The 24,434-nt window shown below is 46.2% G+C and overlaps 1 protein-coding gene across 5 annotated transcripts in view; it reads right to left on the reverse strand.

The window, feature by feature from the left end:
• The window catches only part of CMTM7 (CKLF like MARVEL transmembrane domain containing 7), a 100,716-nt gene extending 77,614 nt beyond the window's left edge, over positions 1-23,102 (reverse strand). For 4 of the 5 annotated variants that reach the window (XR_004029801.1, XR_004029800.1, XM_003256810.4 and 1 more), the window contains exon 1: positions 22,711-23,091. Coding sequence is in view for 3 of the 5 variants with exons in the window: in XM_003256810.4 (XP_003256858.1) it covers positions 22,711-22,869 (159 nt within the window). In the remaining 2 variants the exon portion in view is untranslated. Of the gene's footprint in view, positions 1-22,710 lie in introns of all 5 variants that reach the window. The other variant, XM_003256809.2, reaches the window with a different exon arrangement.
• Between the last annotated feature and the right edge of the window lie 1,332 nt (positions 23,103-24,434).

A 24,434-nucleotide genomic window follows, 5' to 3' on the forward strand; every position in this document is an offset into this window, starting at 1 on the left:
GAGATTGACATTGACTTAGACTGGACATCTGTTCAGGGGCAGATGGTCTGTGCAATTTGAATATTTATTATCTTGGTAATTTGTACTTCACCTCTTCCTAAAGTAATGAGGCAATAAAAGGAGTCTTAGTAAGAAATGTCAAAGATGAGGGGAAGAGCAGAGACTTGCACCAAACAGAAGCTGTGAACGCAGTGCTGAAATACAGCGGCAAAGAAGGTGCACTTTCAAAGTCAATGGAAAGTGAAGAATGAAAACTGAACCAAGAAAATGTAGCTTGGTCATTTGGGCATGGCGTGGTGGAATTCCCTGGAAATAGACTCTGAGAAAGAGATTTGCATGCAAAAAGTTAACTGGGGAGTGCTCTCCAGGAGATAACAGTGGGAGAGTAAGCAAGACAGGACCAGGTGGAGGGAGGATTTGAGCAGTCATAACAAAGGCCTTGGCTGATACTCCAAGGAGCGCTGAAGCTAGGACCGCTCTTCAGAGTTTTCTCTGTTGAAGCAAGGAGACCAGGCCTTCCTGCCTGACTCTCCAATGACCACTGGATACAGGCTGCCCCCAGGGAGAAGTTAGGCATCATCTTGGGTGAGGCGAGTCCCTTTGGTGGACATCAATTTGTGGGGAGGGACTCAGCAGGCCACCTTCTTGGAACTTGCGGGGGATGAATGCCTCAGCAATAAAGGGGATATTTGGGCACACACCAGTATGTCCACTGCAACTGTTAAAGTGGGCTCTTTCCCCAAAAAAGTAGTTTAAAAAGAATAGAAAAATCTTGGCCCAAACTTGAATAGCCATATAGGAAAAAAGCTGCCCACTGACCAGGAACCCACATGCTGGGGTTCCTAAATGGGGGAGGGAGAAAGCTATTGTGTCAAACCAGTAACATTTGAGAGTTATTTGTTACAGCAGCTAGTGTTGCACTAATAAAAAAATTTAAAACTATGAGAAACACTGTGAATGAAAAGAACTGGGTGCTATTAGAGGAGTCATAATGGAGATGAAGATTAGTTACCTTGAGTACAAATGAAATGGATCAAAGGTGTGTTAATAATATCTTCTAGGCCGGGCGCGGTGGCTCATGCTTGTAATCCCAGCACTTTGGGAGGCCGAGGCGGGCGGATCACGAGGTCAGGAGATCGAGACCACGGTGAAACCCGTCTCTACTAAAAATACAAAAAATTAGCCGGGCGTGGTGGCGGGCGCCTGTAGTCCCAGCTACTTGGAGAGGCTGAGGCAGGAGAATGGCGTGAACCCGGGAGGCGGAGCTTGCAGTGAGCCAAGATTGTGCCACTGTACTCCAGCCTGGGTGAAAAAGCGAGACTCCGTCTCAAAAAAAAAAAAAAAAAAAATCTTCTAATCACTCTAATCTTATAACAGTTAATAAATGAACGTATCAATGAATCAGCTAATTCATTTGTTCTGATATGTCACTGTCTTTAAGGTCATAATCATGTTACAAATAGAGGCTATTTTGAAATCAACAAACTAAGTTATATATCCTGTGAATAAATATCCATCTCTCAGAATTTATCTTAAGGAAAATAATCTAAGTCAAAAGAAAACTCTACTGCATACCGTAAAACAGGGATTGGCCATTTCTTTTTGGTAAATGACCAAATAGGACCTGTTTTAGGCTTTGTGGGCCACACAATCTTTATTGCAACTCCACTCTGCAGTGCTAGTGTGAAAGTGACCATATGTAATACATGAATGAATGGGTTCGGCTGTGTTCCAATACAACTTTATTTACAAAAACAGGTGGCAGGCCAGATTTGGTCTGCGGGCTGTAGTTTGCCAACCCCTGAAAATGTTCAATATAATATCATTTATAGTAGCTAAAAGCTCAAAAGCAAACCTACATGTTTAAAAGTGAGTGGTCACATAAATTTAAAAATATCCACTTAGATGATTGTATATATTATGTGCAATTATGAAGCTTTTATAGCAACAGGGACATTACCAAATATTAAATTTTGTAATAGAAAAATAAGCAACAAAACAGAATCTATTATTGTCAGTAGAGTAAGAGCCCTGAAAACTTCACACATATTCTTAAACAAGGGCCAAAATATAACACTGTAGAAACTGTGGAATGGTGGGCCCATGGGTAAATTTAGTTGTTTCAAATAACTTTCAGATTTAATTATATTAATATTTCCCTATTCATATTTGTGTAGTAACATAAACATCTCAGAAACTTAAAAAAAAACGCTAGGTCTATAAAATCCCTTCAACTTAAGACCCAGATGAAAAGAAAAACTGCTGGAGGAATTAATGATGCAGTGTGTGTGTGTGTGTGTGTGTGTGTGTGGGTGTATGTGTGTCAGTCTCAATCTGTTGCCCAGGCTGGAGCGCAGTGGCATGATCTCAGCTCGCTGCAACCTCCGCCTCCTGGGTTCAAGCAATTCTCCTGCCTCAGCCTCCTGAGTAGCTGGGACTAGAGGCGCGTGCCACCATACTTGGCTAATATTTTTGCATTTTTGGTAGAGATGGGGTTTCACCATGTTGGCCGGGATGGTCTCAAACTCCTGACCTCAGGTGATCCGTCTGCCTCGGCCTCCCAAAGTGCTGGGATTATAGGTGTGAGCCACCACACCCAGGCTGCAATGAATATTTTAATTTAGGTATATTAACATTGCCACTGCATCATTAATTCCTCCAGCAGCTTCTACGAGACAGTTAGCTATGGTGGGGATGTTGGCAAAGCCCAATGGAACCACTAACATTTTTGTGGCTAACAGATCTTCCATACTTCACCACTAGCAAAAAGCCTACTTTATGAACTGACCAAGAAGATTGCAAACCCTGTACTTTCTCTCCCAACTCTGGGACTTTGCAGAGACTGTTCTCTTCTCCAGGACGCCCTTCTACCTTCTCCTCCTGCCTTGCCCCTTCCCGTGCATTAGGTCTCAGCCTGGAGCTTCGTTGGAACTCCTGACCTCAAATGATCCGCCTGCCTCGGCCTCCCAAAGTGTTGGGATTACAGGCGTAAGCCACTGCACCTGGCCAAGTTGGGGTGTTTCGATGGCCACTGGAAAAACAGTTGTGTAGTTATCACTGCCTATGCATGTGGCAAGGTCAGACACACCAGCATCAAAACGTGTGGCATAGGTGCCAGCAGGAGGAAGAAAATCTCAGAGACAAGAGTACAGCACCTTGACCCCTAGGGTGTGGGACTGATGGTGGGGACAGTGACTCAGGGGTCACTTAGTATCATTCCCAAAGTGGGAGTCAAAAGCCAGTGCACAAACCCAGCACTGATGGCTTTTAGTTTTTGTATGGATTCTTCTGAGAAACGCTGCATGGCTCACACTCTTGATAGCACAGAGGACAATAGCTTGTGTAGAAATATTCTAAAAATAAAAAGATTTAGAAGAGGAAGGCTCTGACTGTAAAAAAAGTTTTAGGGATATCTTAACCAATTTATTTTTCTTCACCTGTTTTCCTTTTTATATATTCACAAAAATATATAAAATCTATATTTAATTAAATCTAAAAGAGTTTTTTCAATAAGCATAAGACAAAAATCCTAAATGATAAGAGAGATTTGTGTTACCACATAATTAATATTTTTCTTTGTTTCTTAGGGAGTGCCTAAAACAATGGTGCCTTCGATGTGATGAAATACCATCCTTGTTTAGGGTCTTGATTTTCAGCGACAGGGAAGCCGGCTGTGCCTCATTCGCAGCTGTATCCCCTGTGGCTGACACAGAGCTGGGACAGAGCAGCCATTCAGTAAACATCTGATGAAGTGACTTAAGGTAGCGCCTCTGCCAGGCAAAGGGCCACACCAAATGGCTAACACTCGAGTGAGGAATGGTATCACAAACTGAGCTTGCCACTTCTGGCATTTGATTCTTTTAGCCTTTAATCCAATATAGTAATGCCACTATTCAGTGTTTCCTGGTGTTGCTTTAAATTAGAAACCCTGCCCTGAGAGCTTGATGAGCTGACAGACACTTCTGTCATTCTTCTGCTTGTCTCTGTTTGCTTCTGTTGTTTTGATTGTGAGTCTGCCGAAACCTGTCAACTCAACTAAAGAAAAAAGAAAGGTGCTATCACAACAGGCTAACAGCTGCTATGGAAACTGCATCTCTATCGCAAACTGTGGGGGGTGGGGGTGGGCTGCTCCAGGACAGGCATCCTAGCCTCTCTTTGCTGGGGTACCCACCCGTGCCTTCTCCCAGCTTCTTGGCCCACAGGCTTGAAGATATGTGCCCCAGGCCCCATGGCCTGTTCTAGGCCTGGCAGAAGGGCTCTTTCCACTGCTGGGCCCACACCCCAGCCCCTCCCTCAGCAGGTGTCTGACACAGCATTATTTCCTCTTCTGGAGAAGACCCAAGTCTCTCAAGCACTTCATCCATGCTGACTCTTTGGAAAGGAGTGCTATTACCAAAGGCTCTGTCAAAGAACATATGCATGTGTTCATTTGAAAAAAGATTGAGTATTTCCTGTGTTCCAGGCACCACCTTAGGAACTGGACACCCCGTGGTGACCTGAACAGAAAGGTGGCTGCCCCTCTGCAGCTCAGGTCTTGGTAGAGAAGATCCACCATAAACAGGTAATTAAGTGAACAAAGGGATTCTGGCTGGCAAAGTGCTGTAATGAAATCAGAACCGGGAAACAGGATAGAGTGATGGTAGCAGGGTGGTGCAGGGGACTACTTTAGCTAAGGGGCTGAAGAAGGCCCTCCTGAGGCAGAAGAGGGGGCAGTCCAGAGGGGAAGCAGAGCACCCTAGACCTGGGTTTGTTTTTGTTTCCTCGCTACAAAATATGCAAAATAAGAGTACCTAAATGATAGGGCTATTGTGAGGATTAAATGAGGTGATTAACATCAAATTCATACAATAAGACTTGGTAGTTAGCCACTGTCCCAAGGAGGTGACATCTGAGCTAAGGCTTTTTAAAAGAACAGGACATCCAGCAAAGCTCAACTTGAACTATTAACTATTAACTTCAGAAAAGACATTTGCAAAAGGGACTTTTGTGAAAACAAAAGCATTCAAATCGAGACAAGCTATGCCAAACATGATTTCTTTTCTTTCTTTGTCTTCTGCCTCCAGTGTAGCTACAAAATGCTGAGAATCAGGGTCCCACCAAACCGACTTTAATATCCAATGAAGGGACTGCTCTGTCCTGGACTCTCCACAAATGTTGAGGTCATGAAGAACAAGAAAGACTGAAATTTCCAGATTGAAGGAAATTAGAGATGTGACAACTGAATACACCTTATGATCTGGGATGGGATCCTAGACCCAAGGACATTAGTGGGTCAATGGCAAAATCTGAGTAAGGCCTGTAGATAAGTTAATAGCATTTGTGTCATTAATTTCTTGACTTAAGTAACTGTACTGCAGTTATGTAAGAAAGGGTCTTTCTTCTTACAAAATGCATGCTGAAGTACTCATGGACAAAAGAGCATGATGTCTGCAACTCACTCTCAAATGGTTCTGAGAAAAAAATAATAGCATGCATACAAATGGAAAACGATCAAACAAATGTAAAATGGTAACAAATGGAGAACCTGGGGGAAGGGGATATGGGGAGTTCTTTGTCCTGTTCTTCAAAAGTTTTTGTAAACCTGGGATTATTTATAAATAAAAAGTTACGGCCCGGGCGCAGTGGCTCATGCCTGTAATCCCAGCACTTTGGGAGGCCCAGGCGGGCGTATCACGAGGGCAAGAGATGGAGACCATCCTGGCCAACATGGAGAAACCCTGACTCTACTAAAAATACAAAAAATTAGCTGGGCATGGTGGCGCGTGCCTGTAGTCCCAGCTACTTGGGAGGTGAGGCAAGAGAATTGCTTGAACCCGGGAGGTGGAAGTTGCAGCGAGCCGAGATTGCACCACTGCACGCCAGCCTGGCGACACAGGGAGACTCTTGTCTCAAAAAAAAGAAAAAAGTTACAAAAATATATAAGAGACTTAAATCATCTGATACTTCTACAAACACTAAAAAGACAGCAACCAATTCACAAGTAGTAGATTAAGCAATGCTAATTTGAACACTTTAATACATATGTTTTTGGGCTGCAGTAGCTCATCTTTAAAGATTCTACTAGGATGCAGTAAGATTTATTTGGCATTCTGATGGTTTGGGGGAATCTGGGGATACTTTATTCATCATCTGTGGAAGGCTAGAAGCAGTGCTTCTTTGGAATGTCCTTTCCATCTTTTGCCCCCACCCTGCCATCTGAGAACAACTCTCTGATGTTTTCTTCTGTCTTTATTGTTCCGTTTGTCTCAGCAGAAATTCAAGGACTGCTTCTCTCATTAAATAAGCTATCAAGGGAAAAGATGTACTCAAAGTGGATGAGAAGTCATTGCCATTCCGAGAGGCAGACAGTGTGGCCATCACCTCTCCGAAAGTTAATTCCTAGAAGTGAGCAAAGCACCTCTAAAAGGAGAAAATATTAAACGTCCAGAGTCTACAATGTTGAAGATTTTTAGAATCTGATTGTAGTGGAAAATATTTAATTGGTTGTATTCATTTCTTGTGGCTACTGTAGCAAGCTCACAGATTTGGTGGCTTAGAACAACAGAAATCTATTCTCTCACAGTTCTCAAGACCAGAAGTCTGAAATCGCTATCATTGGGCTGAAGTCAACGCATCAGCAGGACAGTGCTCCCTTCGGAGACTCTAGGAGAGACTTCCTTGCCGCGTCGCCACTCTCTGCCTGGCCTTCACATCACCATCACCTTCTCTGTGTGTCTCTTACAAGGGCACTTGTCATTGGATTTAGGGTCCACCCATATAATCCAGGGTGATCCCCTTATTTCAAGATCCTTAACTTAATTACATGTGAGAAGACCGTTTTTCCAAGTAAGGGAACATTCTCAGGTTCTGAGGAAGTAAGATACATATTTTGAGGGGCCATCACTCAACCCACTACATCTGGAAAATAATCTTTTATCCTTAAACTACAGTAAGGCAACTATAAGTTACAGTAGTGATCACATCCATAAATTCAGGATATACATCATCACAAACCTAGTAGACTTCCCGTCAGCATGCAGACCCCCATCAGGCCCAGGGGATGCATGTTATGCTACAGAGTTCTTTCCTCTGCTCAACATGGTAGCCAGAAAACAAGACGCACTGCTTGATAATGGGGACACTGAGCAACCCTTGAAAAACCAATGTCACATTATCAACACAAGGGTCTGTATTGCCTCTTTCACCTTTCCCAGGTGAAAACAGTATGTGTCACAAAGGCCCCCACTCCAGAAATCAAATATCTGATCTGCAGGAAACTTTTTCTGTGGTTGTGGCCTTAGGGCTTTCCAAGGAGTTACAAAAGATGTGGTCGAGTTATTTGTGTTACTGTGATATTTCTTGTAACTCTCTTGTAAAAGGCTGCAGAAATAATTTTGCTTCCTATTAACTTTTATTTTCTGTTCAGTAAACATTTTTTTCCCTTCCCTTGTTTCAAATGAGAGTTGAAAAATACAACACAACTCTTTCAGTGGACAGGAAAAAGTAACATCAAAAATCTTGTGAGATCTGTAAGGCATCTGCCTGGCATGGCAGATCCAGGGGCATGCCTGGGCAAGAAAACAAATAAGCCAGGTTTGCAAGCGGAACGAAGGTGCAGTCAGATTTGTATGTCCCCAAAGTACATCAGCTTAAAGCCTTGGCAGACATCAGATAGATGGGAGGCAATTCTACAATTCAAATGGCTCCTATGGAAGACCAGCAGGGACTCCCTTGGTGCCCTGTTCAGATTCCCAGGTTCCCTTTCGCCAGGTCTGTGCATCCATCCCCCAGCTACTGCGGGTGCTGCTGCTAACTCGTTATGCCTGCACCCTTCTGCTAGTGATTTCCCTTGGATAACCAGAGCTGTCTGATTCAGAGATCCCTGGGAGTTTATGTACCCTCCTTTCTGGTCTGTTGGCAACGAAAAGTGTACAAAAGCCCAGCTCCCTTGCCTCAAAACAGGGCAATCTTTGTGGTGCAGTTCACTCTCCAGTGCTCCCCATAGAATCAGGCTGAGGCTGGGCTTCTGAAACTCATCTTTGTCCTGCTCTTTCTACCCTTGCTTACTTTCCTCGCTCAATAAACCAGTTGCACAAGAATCCCCATATTTACTAGTTCTGCTTTTAGGGAAGCTGACTTGAACACTCCCTGTAACGAACCTTGGGAAACACATAAGAAAAACGCTAGTCAAGCAGGTCTTCTTGTTCCCTACTTAGACTCCGCTGGTTCCTAATATGCTAAAGAAATTTGAGTGGGATATGAGAGCAGTGGAACTCTGACCACTGTCTCAACACTAAGTAGAGTCCTTCTCCATGACAGCAGACATGGAAGACTCCAAAAGCCCGCTAGGAGAAGATCACAAGTTGATGCTTGAGAAGCTGAGTTTCAGAACACATGAAAAAATGTTCAAAAGCATGCAACATTTGGTGCAGGTCCTCTACTTCCAGGAGTTGCTCCTTGTCATATTCTTGTACATACACAAGACTATGATCTGTATAAGAGTAACCATTACAGCACAGCTAGATAACAAAAGGGAGAAATACCCTAAATGGCTGTCAGTAGGGGACTAGTTAAATAAATATAGTAAATCCATTCTCTGGAATACAATGCAGCTATAAAAAAGGAGGAGAATGAGGACACTTTCTGAATGGATATGGAATTACCTCCAAGTCAGAAAGTTAGGTAATAAAAGTACAGAGCAGTGGGCGTAGGTATACTCTTATCTGGCACAGGAGGAGAGGTACACACAGAAGTGTGAGATAACTCCTAAAGGTTACACAAGAAACTGTGTATCATACAGTAGCCTCCTGTATATTTCCAGAGAGGAAAATTGGGGACTTTTGGTACATTCTGAATCTTGATGGTGTAAACGTTATCTATTCAAAAAAGTAAATACAACTTAACAATGTACAACCATAGTTACTGTTTGCATCAGGATTTTGCTTTGGACTTGCTCCAAGAAAACACCATGGAGAAGAGGCTGACAGCTTGGAGATGGAGTCAGTTTGTATAACTTACAAGATATTTATTTGTTTATTTAATTTTTCAAGAAATGGGTTCTTGCTCTGTCACCCAGGCTGAAGTGCAGTGGCATAGATCATAGGTCACTGCAGCCTTGAACTCCTGGGCTCAAGCAATCTTCATGCCTCAGCCTCTTGAGTAGATAGGCCCACAGGCGCGCCACCACCACACTTGGCTCAGACAAGATATTTAAACTCCCTGCCTCAGTTTCCTCATCTGTAAAGTAGGAATACTAACATCTCATAGGGATATTGTAATGATGAATGAGCTCTTGCATCTAAAACAGGCCACAGGATGCCAAGCGCAATAACTTAACACATGGGTTTACTCCACAGGAATCTAATGATATGTGACCACAGCCCAGGGATAAACATGGCCACTGCGCCTGCTGCCCCCTGCACTGCTATTGCTCCATCTTCCCTTGCTGAGGAGCAGCCATCAGAGCTCCAGCTTTGATGCAGGATAAAAAGGCTTTTGTGAGTACATTAGCTATCTACTGCTGCACAACCAATTACCACAAACTTGGCACCTTAACACAACATTCATTTATCATCTCACAGTTTCCACGGAGCAGGAGTCTGGGCAGAAGTCCGCTGTTCAGGGTCTCACAAGACTGCAATAAGAGGTTGGTCAGGCTTGGGGTCCTCTTCTGAGCTCACACGGCTGTTAGTGGCTTTCAGTTTCTTGTAACCATAGGTCTGAAGGCCCGTTTTCTTGCTGGCTGTCAGCTGAGGGCTGCTCTGGCTTCTAGGCATGACCCTTGGATGCTTGTGACGTGGCCCCTCACAGGCCCTCTCTCAACAATGCAGTTTACTTCTTCGGAGCCAGCAGGAGACTCTCTCCCTTTGGGAAGGACCCAGTACTTCTTTTAAGGCTTTTACCTGATGAGGGCAGGCCCACCTGGGGAAAATCTTTTAACTCAGAATCAACTCCTTTGGGACTCTAACTGCATCTGCAACATCCTTTCACCTTGGCATATGACATCCTGCCACCTGTGCCATATTCCATTTGTTAGAAGCAAGTCAGAGATTCCACTCACACTCAAGAGGACGGACTTACACAGGATGTGACTGACTGGGAATCACCCTCAGGTGTGCGTACTATGGTGGGCTAGTGTGAGAGACTGCTTTCCATACATGGAGACACAGCACACCACGGTGGAAAAAGAAGACTTGCTGGACCTGGGTTCAAATGCTGGCTCCACAACTTAACAGATGTATTCAACTTTGGACAGCTATGTATTTAACTTTTAACCTCTCAGCTTCTGTTCAATCAAAAGGAGGAAAAACTGAATACTCCACAGAGTCATTAGAAGAGTTAAACAGGCTGGGCGCAGTGGCTCACACCTGTAATCCCAGCACTTTGGGAGGCCAAGGAGGGGGGATTACTTGAGGTCAGGAGTTTGAGCCCAGCCTGGCCAACAAGGTGAAACCCCGTATCTACAAAATTACAAAAATTAGCAGGGCATGGTGGCGTGCAACTGTAATCCCAGCTACTCAGGAGGCTGAAGCAAGATAATTGCTTGAACCTGGGAGGTGGAGGTTGCAGTGGGCCGAGATCGAACCACTGCACTCCAGTCTAGGCAACAGAGTGAGACTGTCTCCAAAAAAAAAAAAAAAAAAAAAAAAAAAAAAAAGAGAAAAAAAGAAAATGTTAAACAAAGGGAAATTGCATGTAAAATCAGCAGACATAATAGAGCAGGAATTGAAACTTTAGATCCCCTCTCTCTTCCCAGTCCTTCCTGGAGGAACTTAGAACTTAAAAATGAAGATAATAATAATGTTGGGTAATGTGAAAATGCTTCCTAAAATATGGCATATACTTAGTCCGTTCAATACCCCAGTGAGGAGTTTTCCCCACTCCAGCTGAATTTATCTCTGGCAAAGGATGAAGTCATCACTAGCACCTGCTGTTATGTCTCATAGCACCTCCTTCTAGATCTGCCACAGCCTGCCCATCAATGAAGAGCCAAATGAACAAATTATATAGTATGACCAAATAATGGACTGAATGCAGTGATCACAACACCATTTTCAGACAGTGTTTAATGGCACAGGAAAATATACACAACATAATGATCATGAAAAAAAGACTCCAAATTGTCCTTTTAAGAGCTCAAGTGGTGGACCTGGACCACCTGGCCCCAAATCCACCTTCAGTATTTATGACTCTGTGCCTCAGTTTCCTCGGTGAGTTGGGGATAATGATACGACCCACCTCATAATATTGTTGTGAGGATTAAACAAGGTAACACATATAAAAAACACCTGGCCCGGCCGGCACCATGGCTCATGCCTGTAATCCCAGCACTTTGGGAGGCTGAGGTGAGCTGATTGCTTGAGCCTAGGAGTTCAAGACTAGCCTTAGCAACACGGCAAAACCCTGTCTCTACAAAAAATTAGACAGGCGTGGTGGCCTGCACCTGTAGCCCCAATTGTTAATACTTGGGAGGCTGAGCCGGGAAGATCGCTTGAGCCCAGGAAGTCAAAGCTGCAGTGAGCAGAGATAGCACCACTGCACTCCAGCCTGGGTGGCAAAGTGAGACCTGTCTCAAAAAAAAAAACCAAAAAGAACAACAAAAAGCAAAACAAAACAAAACAAAACAAAAACCATCTAGCCCAGTGGCTGTCACCTAAGGCGGTCAAAGTGCTATTATTTAGTTAAGTACCACTCTCATAACTTAAGAGGAAACGTTTAAAGAGTAGATTTTTTCACAAACAATGTTGAGAGCTGACGCTGGCTTCTCAGGGAATAAGGAAATCTGAAGAGGAAGAAGAGACTGAAAGTATTCAGAAGTCACAATACAGTAATTCTCTCTGTTTTCCAGAAGGCTCCACTTCACTCTGTACCCAAAAGCATTTAATTAACTTCTCCTTTTCCCCTTCCCATTTATTTCAGAAGGATCTTCATTTTTCTCTTTAAAAAAATGAGTGGCCGGGCGTAGTGGCTCACGCCTGTAATCCCAACACTTTGGGAGGCCAAAGTGGGCAAAACACAAGGTCAGGAGTTCGATACCAGCCTGGCCACATGGTAAAACCTGTCTCTAGTAAAAATACAAAAGTTAGCCGGGCACAGTGGCGGGAGCCTGTAATCCCAGCTACCTGGGACACTGAGGCAGGAGAATTAATTGCTTGAACCCAGGAGGCGAAGGTTACAGTGAGCCGAGATCATGCCACTGCACTCCAGCCTGGGCGACAAAGCGAGGCTCTGTCTCGAAAAATAAAATAAATAAAATAAAATAAATGAGCATGACACACCTTTTTTCTGAAACTTCAGGGCAACCCTTTGGGAGTAGTAAGTGGAAACTGTGGGTTACCGCCTCTCTGGTTATCAATCGGTCTTTCTAACTACCTAAAGTAAACTGGCCGGGCGCGGTGGCTCGTGCCTGTAATCCCAGCACTTTGGGAGGCCAAGGCGGGTGGATCGCTTGAGGTCAGGAGTTCGAGATCACCTTGGCCAACATGGAGAAACCCCGTCTCTACTAAAAATACAAAAATTAGCTGGGCGTGGTGGCGTGCACCTGTAGCCCCAGCTACGTGGGAGGCTGAGGCAGGAGAATCATTTTAACCTGGGAGGAGGAGGCTGCAGTGAGCTAAGATTGCACCACTGCACTCCAGTCTGGGCCACAGACTGAAGACTTTTTAGACTCCGTCTCAAAAAAACCAAAACCAAACAAACAAATAAACAAACAAAACCGTTGCTTAAAGTAAACTAAAGAGAGCGGGCTCAGCAGAGGGAGGAGAGTGACTGCCCCAGGAAAAGGAAGAGCCGCTGTCACTGCCCTTGCTGATTTAAACACAAGCCAGGTGAGGCGCGTTTTCTGCAGGAGGCTGAGAAGGGCTCTGCTCGCGATTTCCGCCCAGGAGCGCGGGGTGGCTGGAGCAGTGACCGCGTCCCAGCCGCCTTTCCCCTCTGCAGCCCCCGGGCTGCTGCCGGCGCTGGGCTCGAAGCCAGGCCCCTGCCGATCCCAGGAGTCGCCGCGGACGCCGCGAGCCTTGCCAGGGAATGAGCAGCGAGCCCAGGAAACCACTGAGCCAAAGTAGTAACAAAGAAGGCCAGCGTGCGCGGGCGGCGGCCGAGCCAAGCTTCCAGGGCCGCACGCTGGGCCGGGCGCGAGGCAGATGGCAGAGGGGAGGAAACAGATGGCTGTCCAGTGGCGCTGCACAGGAAGCGCCAGGGCTGGCAGGAAGACAGAAGGGCGGCCTTCGCTGCAACGGGAATTTAAATAAATACACCGGCCCACATAGGGAATCCCCTAGGATTCCAGGGTCCTGGCGTGCTGGCGGGGGCGGGGGTCTCTAGGGCCCCTGCAGTGCTAGAAAACCTATGGGGCTCACACCGACCCCGAACCCCTCCTCTATCCGCTTACGCCCTGGCTGCCTGCAGCCTGGAGGACTTTGGGCTGGTGTTGCCATCCCTATCGCCTCACTCCGACCAGTGATTCCCAGTTGGGCTGTATGGTTATTTGAGGTGTCCTGGATGGGAATTCTTGCCGGTGATTACAAAAGCCTTAAGCTCTGCAGCCTGAATAGATAAGGTCTTCCACAAGAGTGGAACTTCCATTCTTCAAATATATGCAGATACTGTGGCCAATACTTAAATACAAGAGCATTTAAAAGCATTTTTGAATTTTCTAGTCTGTCACTGTTCCTTTTCTAAATCATCATACACCAAAAATATGATTACAGCTTAAATACTATTACTATCACACTTGACTCCTTGAAACTCTTGGATGATAAAGGGGCACTCATTAATTTCTAGATGTTAAAAAGTCTAGAGAATTGTTTTATGCCAGCCACCTGAGAAGGGCAAGAGGCACTTCATTTCTCTCTCTGCAAAAGGTCAGTGCCATTTATCCTGAAGAAGTATTTACAGATTTGTACACCAGGATTCTCTACAAGGAGGTTCATCACAGCCTCCTTTATATGCAGGTAGAACTGGAAGCTCCCTGAGCCACAGTGTACCATGGTATACACAACCACGGTGCCTCCATGACTGGCTACGACAGCACTGTTAGAAACCAAACTGCAGAGGAACAAAATGCACCACATATTAAACAAACAGCAAGAAAAGCATTTACAACCAGGCGTGGTGGGTCACGCCTGAAATCCCAGCACTTTGGGAGGCCGAGGCAGGCGGAACACGAAGTCAGGAGATTGAGACCATCCTGGCTAACACGGTGAAACCCCGTCTCTACTAAAAATACAATAATTAGCTGGGAATGGTGGCGCGTTATCTGCAGTCCCAGCTACTCGGGAGGCTGAGGCAGGAAAATCGCTTGAACCCGGGAGGTGGAGGTTGCAGTGAGCCTGCGCCATTGCACTCCAGCCTGGGCAACAGAGCGAGATTCCATCTCAAAAAAAAAAAAAAAAAGAAAAGAAAAAAAAGAAAAGCATTTACAAAATATGTATAGAATCATCCTAGTTTTGTTTAAAGAAAAACACCACCAGCTGGGCACGGTGGCTCACGCCTGTAATCCTAGCACTTTGGGAGGCCAAGGCGGGTGGATCACCTGAGGTCAGGGGTTCAAGACCAGCCTGGCCAACATGGAGAAACCCCATCTCTACTAAAAATACAAAAATTAGCCAGGTGTGGTGGCACATGCCTGTAATCCCAGCTACTTGGGAGGCTAAGGCAGGAAAATTGCTTGATCCTGGGAGGCGGAGGTTGCAGTGAGCTGAAACCGCACCATTGCACTCCAACCTGGGCAAAAGAGTGAGACTCTGTCTCAATTAAAAAAGAAAAAAAAAACACCACCAAAATTATGTGTATCTACTATAAAATACTTTAGTTTTACTTTTTAATCTTGGAGAAGAGGGAGTCGGTGAGTCTATTTTCTTCTTGTGCTCCCCAAAGTTTCCACAATGAACAAGTAAAGCCAATAACTTATTTTATTATATTTTATTTTTGCATTTGTTTGGTCACTGACGGAAAGTAGTTTCTTGTTAGGAATGGGCTGAGGTCAAATAATCTTGGCACAGAGGTTCTTTGCTGCTTTTTACTCTCCAACTTCCAGGAAGCAGAACAGGGGTGTGCAGACTGCACTTGGGAACCAAACTAGACCCCCTCCTCACCCCCCGCCATACAGGTCTAAAGCAGAACATAAAGGGGTGGGCCCTTCTGGATGATGCTGGGCTATTCTGTGCTAACAGGTCTATTCACAGCTAGACCAGAGGCTGACATCCCCCATAGCTGAATTCCACTTGGCATCTAAGCTGTGAATTCCCAAAGTGAAGCCTGGAATTGCCCAGGTCTCTTAGAGGGTCTCTAGGACCCACTCTCCTGCCAAGAAACCTTAGTGTACTCCCCCTAGCACCCAGTCTGAGAAGGCTCCTTCAATCTTATTTCAGACAAAACATCCTTTTAGGATATAAAGTATTTTGCACTGTCAAGATTACACTGTCAAAATTCCAGTTTGCATTACTATTCTGAAATGAATAAGATGTATATGTAATATAACCCTAATCCCTGTGACAACCAAAAAAAAAGGTTCCATAAAATTCCAAAATAACCCCCTAGGGGGCGGTACAGCCCCTAGTTAAGAGTCACCTCATGAATGGTGAGTTGATATGATGCTTTGCTGATTTTTCTTAGACTAAGGACTATATATATTCACCAAGATTTGGCAGACCCTGGGGTCTGGTCCCTGCATACCTCCAGTCTCATCCCCAATACTCCCACCCTGTTCTCTCCCCTCCAGCCCTAGAGATACTCCTCCCTCCACTAAGAGCCAGGGTCCATGCTCTTTCTTTTCTTTTTTGGGGGGATGGGAGGACAGGGTCTCGTTCTGTCACCTAGGCTGTATGGAGTGCCGTGGCGATCACCACTCACTGCAGCCTAGACCTCCGAAGCGATCCTCCCATCTCAACCTCCCGAGTAGCTGGGACTACAGGCATGTGCTACCACACCCATCTAATTTTTGTATTTTTTTTGTAGAGACCAGGTTTCACCATGTTGCCCAGGATGGTCTCAAACTCCTGGGCTCAAGCCATCCGCCTGCCTCGGCCTCCCAAAGTGCTGGGATTACAGGCATGAGCCACTGCGCCGGCCAATGCTCTTTTTTCTGCTTGTGATGCAATTTCCTCATGCTCACATCAGATGTCCCTTCCTCAGAAACGCCCTTCCTAATCCCCAAAAGGTCACACCCCCTAGTATATGCTCTATACCACTGAGTACTTCTCCTTCATAATTTCGAACCGGTTTGTAATTACATATTCATAATCATTTTGATTAATGTTTATTTTCTTATTTGAGTATAAAGAGGCAGGGGCTCATCTGTCTTCTTTCCACAGTTCCCTAGCACACAGTTGTGATCACCTACTAGTTAGCTGATCACAGTAGGTGATCAACAAATATTTGCCAAATAAATAAATGAACCTCCCAGAAGACATTTAGATTTCCATCATTGCCGCTTGGGAAATACATTCTGATTCTCTGTCCATGTTATGGTTATGTAAATGTCACAGTCTGTTTTTCTGCACAGGCAGAAAGAGTCTATCTTGTTAATAGCTGTGTTTCACATAGCGTAAGATTAACAGCATAGCAGATGCTCAGTGGATAAGATGGCACCCATTTCTAAATGTCTGGGTGGGAAGATTAAGATAATTACCCCAATTCTGGCTCATTTCTTGCTACATCTTTTTCCTTCCCAACCCTAACATATCACTTGTCTCTAACTTAAACATATACTGAATAAAGGCACTAAAGGGGTAAATGAGCCACTCCCAATCTGAAAACTTACACTCATCTGTCAAGATGCAATTTAAATATCACCTTTGCCCTCTGATCCTCTTCCATAAGGTGGGCAACTATCAGAACTTTTACCTTCCTGAGCAGCCAATTTTGGTACTTGTTTATCCCCTCAGCTTGTCAGAGGCATCCTAACCAGAGTGACTCCATCTTGAATAAAGGCCGAGAGAAAGCCAAATCTGCTGGGTTACATTCCCAGGGGGTTGGGCACTCTTGGTCACAAGATGTTTATGGTTGAGGGAATGAGTTAATAATTTTTTTTTTTTTTTTGAGACAAGTCTCACTTTGTTGCCAGGCTGCAGTGCAATGCCGCGATCTCGGCTCACCGCAACCTCTGCCTCCCTGGTTCAAGTGATTCCCCCGCCTCAGCCTCCCGAGTAGCTGGGACTACAGGCGTGTGCCATCACGCCTGGCTAATATTTTGTATTTTTAGTAGAGACGGGGTTTCACCATGTTAGCCAGGATGGTCTCGATCTCCTGACCTCGTGATCCGCCCACCTCGGCCTCCCAAAGTGCTGGGATTACAGGCGTGAGCCACCACACCCGGCCCGAGTTAATAATATTAACTAACAAACTAAAGACCCAGAACTTATGGAAATGTCCCAGTTCTTCAAGAAGAAAAAGTATTCTTAGTTTAAGAATAGGTTCTGCTTTTAAAATAATGGTACACTCATAAGTTCTTGCTAAAATCAATAATCACATAAGAAAGTAACAATATTAATAGCCTGTCACAAGCTGACCACAAGCTTTTGTAATAAAGTACACTATTTTTAATAACCTATATAAGCAAGCATTGTATTTGCAATGGGTGCGTTCCTCCTCTTGCTTTCTGAAGACTCTCTACTCTGTAATTGAGTAGTGTCTAGTAAACTACCTTGACTTCACTATACTCTACAACTTGCCCTGAAGTTTTTCCTGCATGAGATCCAAGAACTGGCTCTTGGGGTCTGGGACAAGACCCTCTTCCCATGACAAGCTGAACCACAGATTACTTGAGGGCAAGAACTTTGTCACAGTTTGTCACAAATGGAGATGAATGTGGCAGTTATAAATGTCTGCTGAATGAACAAATAGATAGGAAGTGTTGGTAGGGCCACAAGCCCCATCCTGGGGTCTCCTTAATCCCACAGCAAGGATATCTAGACCCCCTCAGACCCCAGGGCATCCCTTTCAGCTCAGACCCTTCAGGCACTCAGGGGATGCCCTTCAGCCCAGCTTTTGTGACTCCTGCAGGGGACATTCCTTCTTCTAGGAGTGGATGTGGTGGGAACACCACAGGGATTTCCTGAAGTGTAGCTGTGGCCTCTCCACACCCAGTGGCTGCATGCACAGCACCTTGCCCCCTCACACTCATCCACAGGTCTATTTACATAATTACATACCATCCAGTTACTTATTTAAAGTGTAAATCTCAGTGGTTTTTAATATATTCACAGAGTTGTGCAACTATCACCATCACCAATTTTTGTTGTTGTTGTTTTTGAGACGGAGTCTCGCTGTGTCACCCAGGTTAGAGTACAGTCACGCAATCTCAGCTCACTGCAACCTCTGCCTCTCGGATTCAAGCAATTCTCCTGCCTCAGCTTCCCCAGTAGCTGGGATTACAGGCGCCTGCCACCACATCCAGCTAATTTTTGTATTTTTTAGTACAGACAGGGCTTCACCATACTGGCCAGGCTGGTCTCGAACTCCTGACCTCAGGTGATCCACCCACCTCAGCCTCCCAAAGTGCTGGGATTACAGGCGTGACCCACCGCACCCGGCACCATCACCAATTTTTTGAACATTTTCATCACCCCCAAAAGAAACCCCATACCCATTATAGCAGTCACGTCCCATTTCCTTTCGACCCCTGCTCCCTGAGCTAGTCAACCACTGATCTATTTTTTGTGTCTATGCATTTGCCTATTCTGGACATTTCATATAAATGGAATCATATAATATGTGGTCTTTTGTGGTTGGCTTTTTTTCACAGCTTAGTGTTTTCATGGTTATCTATATGGTTACATGCATCAGTACTTCATTCTCCCTTTTTATGACTGAATAATATTCAATTGTATGAATGTACTACTTAGTTTTAGTTGCTGTTTATACATTCATCATTTGATGGGCAACTGTGTTGTTTTCATTTTCTGGTTATAATGAATAATGCTATTATGAACACATATGAACATGTAAGTCTTCATATGGACATCTGTTTTCATTTTTCTTGGGTAGAGCTGGGAGTAGAATTGTTGGGTCACATGGTAACTTTTGAGAAACTGCACAGTTTCCCAAAGTGGCTGTACCATTTTGCATTCTCATCAGCACTGTATCAGAGTTCCAATTTCTTCACATCCTCCACATCTTCATCACTTGTTATTTTCTATTGTTGTCATCTCCGTGGGTGTGAAGTGTTATCTCACTGTGGCTTTTATATTCCTAGAACTATTAACAAGCAACAACTCTGCCAGAGTTATGAGTTTTGGAGATCAGGCCATTAGGCCTGGATCGGTTCTACCACCACTGCTAAGAGCTGTGTGACTTTAGCGTCTCTTTAACTCTTTAGCCCGTTTCCTTACCTATCAAACATGTTACTTCACTGGATTCTTAGAAACATTTAATGAGATTATACACACATGGTATATAGTATGTAACTACTAGAACATAATCAAGAACAATACTAGGGCTAAAAAATATAGCTATTAAAAAAAAGAGTCTCATGCAGGCACAGCGGCTCACGCCTGTAATCCCAGCACTTGGGGAGGCCGAGGTGGACCGATCCCTTGAACCCCCAAGTTCAAGACCAGTCTGGAAAACATAGCAAAACCCCGTCTGTATCAAAAAATACAAAATTTAGCTGGGCATCGTGGTGGGTGCCTATAGTCCCAGCTACTCGGGAGGCTGAGGTGGGACAATCGCTGAGCCCAGGAGGTCAAGGCTGCAGTGAGCCATGATAACACCACTGCCCTCCAGCCTGGGCGACAGAGCAAGACCCACTCTCTCTCTCAAAAAAAAAAAAAAAAAAAAAAAAAAAAAGAGTCATTTAGCCAGGCGCGGCAGCTCACACCTGTAATCCCAGCGCTTTGGGAGGCAGAGGTGGGGGCGGATCATGAGGTCAAGAGATCGAGACCATCCTGGCCAACATGGTGAAATCCCATCTCTACTAAAAATACAAAAATTAGCTGGCTGTGGTGGCACGCGCCTGTAGTCCCAGCTACTCGTGAGGCTGAGACAGGAGATTTGATTGAACTCGGGAGGTGGAGGTTGCAGTGAGCCGAGATCGCGCCACTGCACTCCAGCCTGGTGACAGAGCAAGACTCCCTCTCAAGAAAGAAAGAAAAAAGAAAGTGCTTTAAAGTCAAAAGTCAAAACCTGTGACTGTGTCTTTACTCTAAAAAGGAAGACCAAAGAAACTGAATTATCATGGCCAGAGGATTATAAAAATTACACATGTATAAATGACATGTCAAGTACACACATTCACTGAGAAACTCATTTTCTAGTAATGGTGGACCCAGAAGAAGCCAAGACAAGGGAAGTCATTCTCCAGTGGAACAGCCTTTGCAATCATTTCTTAAGACAACGTGTTGGCAGATCTATTGATCAGATCATAATGAAAACATTTCATGAGAAGCTGAGGACAAAAGGGTCAACCTGTTCAGTATGCAACTGAGAAATTGATGGTCAAAATGAGACCCACAGAAAGAAAGCCCAATGGGTGGCATTAATTTAGCTGCTTCTGCCCTTCCCCAATGTTAAAACTTTGCTAAACAAGCATTTTCCAGCAAAGAAGACAAATGAACCTCAAATGCCCAAGCAGAGTCTTAGAAAAGAGGAGAAGTGGGAAAATAGGGAGGAGTTAGATAAGAGGCCCAAGTAGATAGCCCTAACTAGGACTAATATGGCCATCCTGCAAGGGCAACTTTGCTCCCGGAGGGTCTGATCAAACAAGCCTGCAGCAGTGATGGGGAATCCTCCAGGGCAGGTGTAAGACTCCTCAGCATGGTTTTAAGAGGAGCACATAGAGAATAAGCAGCCAGATAAAGAAATTCTTCAAGTCTTTGTTTTCTTTTTTGGAAAAACAGGCCCCACTCTTGCCACAGGCTAGAGGCTGGCTGAGGAGCTTAAAATGAGATGGAGATTTCTCATCTCCCAGTATCTTTATTCATCAAAATCATGGACCACATGAAGGCTTCTCATCTCCATTACCTTTTCTTTGTACCTCTTTTTTTTTTTTTTTTTTTTTTTTTTTTTTTTTTTTTTTTGAGACAGGCCTCCCTCTGTCATGCAGACTAGTGCAGTGGCACAGTTCACTGACCTTCTGGGATCAATCCATCCTCTCACCTCAGCCTCCCAAGTAACTGGGACTAGAGGCCCATGCCAACCACACCAGGTTTTAACATTTTTTTTGTAGAGATGGGGTCTCGCTATGTTGCCCAGGTTTCATTTCCATTATGTTTGTGTACCAAACTCATAGACCAACAAGGAGACTTTTCATCCCACAATATCTTTGTCCAGCAAACTCATGGGCCAAGGTGGAGGCTTCTGATCCCATTCTCTGTCTACCAAACTCACCCCTTCCAATGCTCAGGTAGGGTATGTCTCACCCCAGCCCATCTTTTAAGTAGGGTGAGATGGGCTGGTCTCTTCCATTTGGCTGATCAAATCTCTTAGCCTGGGCCAAAAAACGCCCTGCTCATATCCAACAATGCTCAGCACTAGATTTTTTTGTACGTTGCTGAAATGCCTCTATTCCTAATTTTTGGTCTATCTAGACACCGTTCTTAGGGAGGCAGGAACTCAGCGCCCCTTCTCTTTAGGTTTGGCCCAAGCAAGACATGAGGGCCACCTTATGCACACTCAGTGTCTGGAATGGCAGTGCTATAGATGCACAGACGTCCTGTGCCCAACCCCCTGGGGCCAGTCCACCTTAGCAGGCCCCAGCTTCTGGGTCTGTGACCTTGTCCCAGCCCCACACTCCTTTCCCCACACCTCTTTTTGAAACTTACCGCTCCCCTCCCCACCATTCTTGGTGCAAACATTACAATGGTGGAGAGTCACAAACAGCCCAACCCAGTTTCAAAACACATCATACAAACGGAAAAGGTGTTTCAGATTACAAACTTTTAAAGAAGAAAAAAACGGGAGGGGAGAAAAGAGAAGAGCGAGGAACAAGAGAATCAGCCAGGCAACGTCTGCCCTGGTAGAAGGCCCTTATGCTGAGTTGGTCACAATCCAAGGGAGACACTCATCCTGCCTGGCTCCACGGGTGACTCCCATTCAACAGTCTGGCTCCCCCACGTGAGTACCAGCCCCTGAGAACAGGCCTTTCCCAACTGACCACCTGCCCTCCAGAGCCCCCTGAGACCCGGGGCCTTCCCTCGGAACTTGAGGGCGCAGGGGACCAGGACGGCCGTCTCAACGGTCCCAGTTCTTTTTCCCCCACTATGGAACGCGAGACCCTCTGACCTCCTCCTTCGAGCGAAACTGCATACAGAGCAGGGAAGCCCTGCCGCGCTGGGTTCGGAGGAAAGAGGAGGCCGTGGACGGGGAGGAGGTCGGGTTTCGCTGCCTCAGCGCCGCCGCCTGGGCGACTCTTCCACGCCCGACTCGGGTTCGAAGCGGCGCGGCCCAGAGAAGAGGAAGAAAGACGAAAAGGAACTTTGCCCGTGGTTTCAGTCAGTAGGCGGGTCAGGCTCCTCAGGGGGGTGGCCGGAGAAACTTGCGACCCTGGCGACCTGGGTCCGCGGGAGCAAGGGCCGGGGCGGCTCTGCGGGGCACTGAGCTCCAGTGCGGGGGCTGCGGCAGCAACTTTCCCGGAGGAAGCCTGCCGCGAACTTTAGCGACGCGGTCCCCCGCCCGCTGCGCGATGCTCCCCGGGCTCCGGCCGGGTCCAGCCACCCGGCGCGTCCGCTCCCGGACCCCTGCTTTCTCGGGACGCCCTGTAGGACCTCGGCCTCGCGCCCCGAGCTCACTTACCATCTGCGCCACTTTCAGCAGGGCCGCGTGGGTGCGGGGGTAGCTGGGGTCCAGCAGCCCCTCCAAGGGGCTCGTGCTGGGCTGGGCCGCGCCGGCCCCGGGTCCGAGCGCGCTGCCGCTGCTGCACGTGGTGCGGACGAGCCCTGCTCCGTGCGACATTGCGCGGCCCCAGCTCGCTGGCCGCCTCCCGGGGCAGCTGCCCAGGGGCCAGATACGGAGGGCGGGCCGGGGGCGGGAGGGGGCGGGCGGGGGCGGGCGCTGGCGAGGGCGGGGCGCCCGGGTCCGCTGCTGGAGACGCGGAGCCGCCTCTGGCGGGATCCAGCCGGGGACTGGCCGGCCGGCGCCTTCCAGAAAGGTAGCGGCAGTCCCGGCCCTCGTAGATGCGCGGAAGTTGGACTGGAGCTAGAGGAAACCGGATGCCTTGGGTCATGGCCTCTTCGAAGCGGGCAAGGCCCGGACCACAGCTGGTACTGAGCCTCCTGGGATTTTGTGTGGGTGCGGCTGCAGATGTGTGCTGAGAGCACTTTACTGAAGTTTAACTTACATACAGTGTGATACCCAGACCTTACGTGTTCAGCTCCACTAATTTTTATATATGTGTACACCTGTGTAACCGTCGCCCAGATCAACAAATAGAACGTGCCCATCACCCCAGAAAGTTCCGTGGTGGGCCTTCCTGACCAACCTTCCTTCCCTGTCCCCATCCTTAAGACCCCTCCCTATCCAGCCTCAGGCAACCACTACAGTGTATTCTGCTTTCTGTCACTGCAGGTTCATTTTGCCTGTTCTTGGACTTCATAAACTTGAAGTAATACAGAATATTCTCCTTCAACATAACAAATTAGAAGATCCATCCTGTTGGGAATATAAGTAGTTCATATCAGTTCCTTCCTTTTCATTTCTGAGTAGTACTCCACTGTGCAAAGATATTGTATTTTTTAAAAGTTTACCCAGTTGATGGACACCTAGCTTGCTTCCTTCCTACCTGCTTGCCTGCCTCCTTCCCTCCCTCCGTCCTTTCCCCCCGTCCCTCATTTCTTTTCTGGCTATAGTGACTATTCTGGTACACGTTTTTTTGGTGGATACAAACTCTCATTTCTCTGGGATAAATATCTGCAAGTGAACGTACCGGTTACAAGGGGAGCATATGTTTGCTTCCGTTAGAAGCTGTCAGCCTGGGCAACATGGCCAGACCCCATTTCTACAAAAAACAAAAAATAAAAATAAATTAGCTGGGCCGGGCGCGATGGCTCACGCCTGTAATTCCAGCACTTTGGAAGGCCGAGGCTGGCGGATCACGAGGTCAGGAGATCGAGACCATTCTGGCTAACACGGTGAAACCCCATCTCTACTAAAAATACAAAAAATTAGCTAGGCGTGGTGGCGGGCACCTGCAGTCACAGCTACTCGGGATGCTGAGAATGGCGTGAACCCGGGAGGCGGAGCTTGCAGTGAGCAGAGCTTGCTCCACTGCATTCCAGCCTGGGCAACAGAGCAAGACTCTGTCTCAAAAAAATAAAAAAATAAAAATAAATAAATTAGCTGGGTGCAGTGGCATATGCCTGTTCAGGAGGCTGAGGCAGGAGGAGACTTGGAGCCCGGGAGGTTGAGGCTGCAGTGAGCCATGACAGCGGCATTGCACTCCAGCCTGGGCCACAGAGCAAGACCTTGTCTCAGTTAAAAAAAAAAAAAAAGAAAAGAAAAGAAAAGAAAAAGAAAAAGCT

Source organism: Nomascus leucogenys, chromosome 4, assembly GCF_006542625.1.
Source record: "Nomascus leucogenys isolate Asia chromosome 4, Asia_NLE_v1, whole genome shotgun sequence".
In the NCBI taxonomy this organism is placed as follows: Eukaryota; Metazoa; Chordata; class Mammalia; order Primates; family Hylobatidae; genus Nomascus; species Nomascus leucogenys.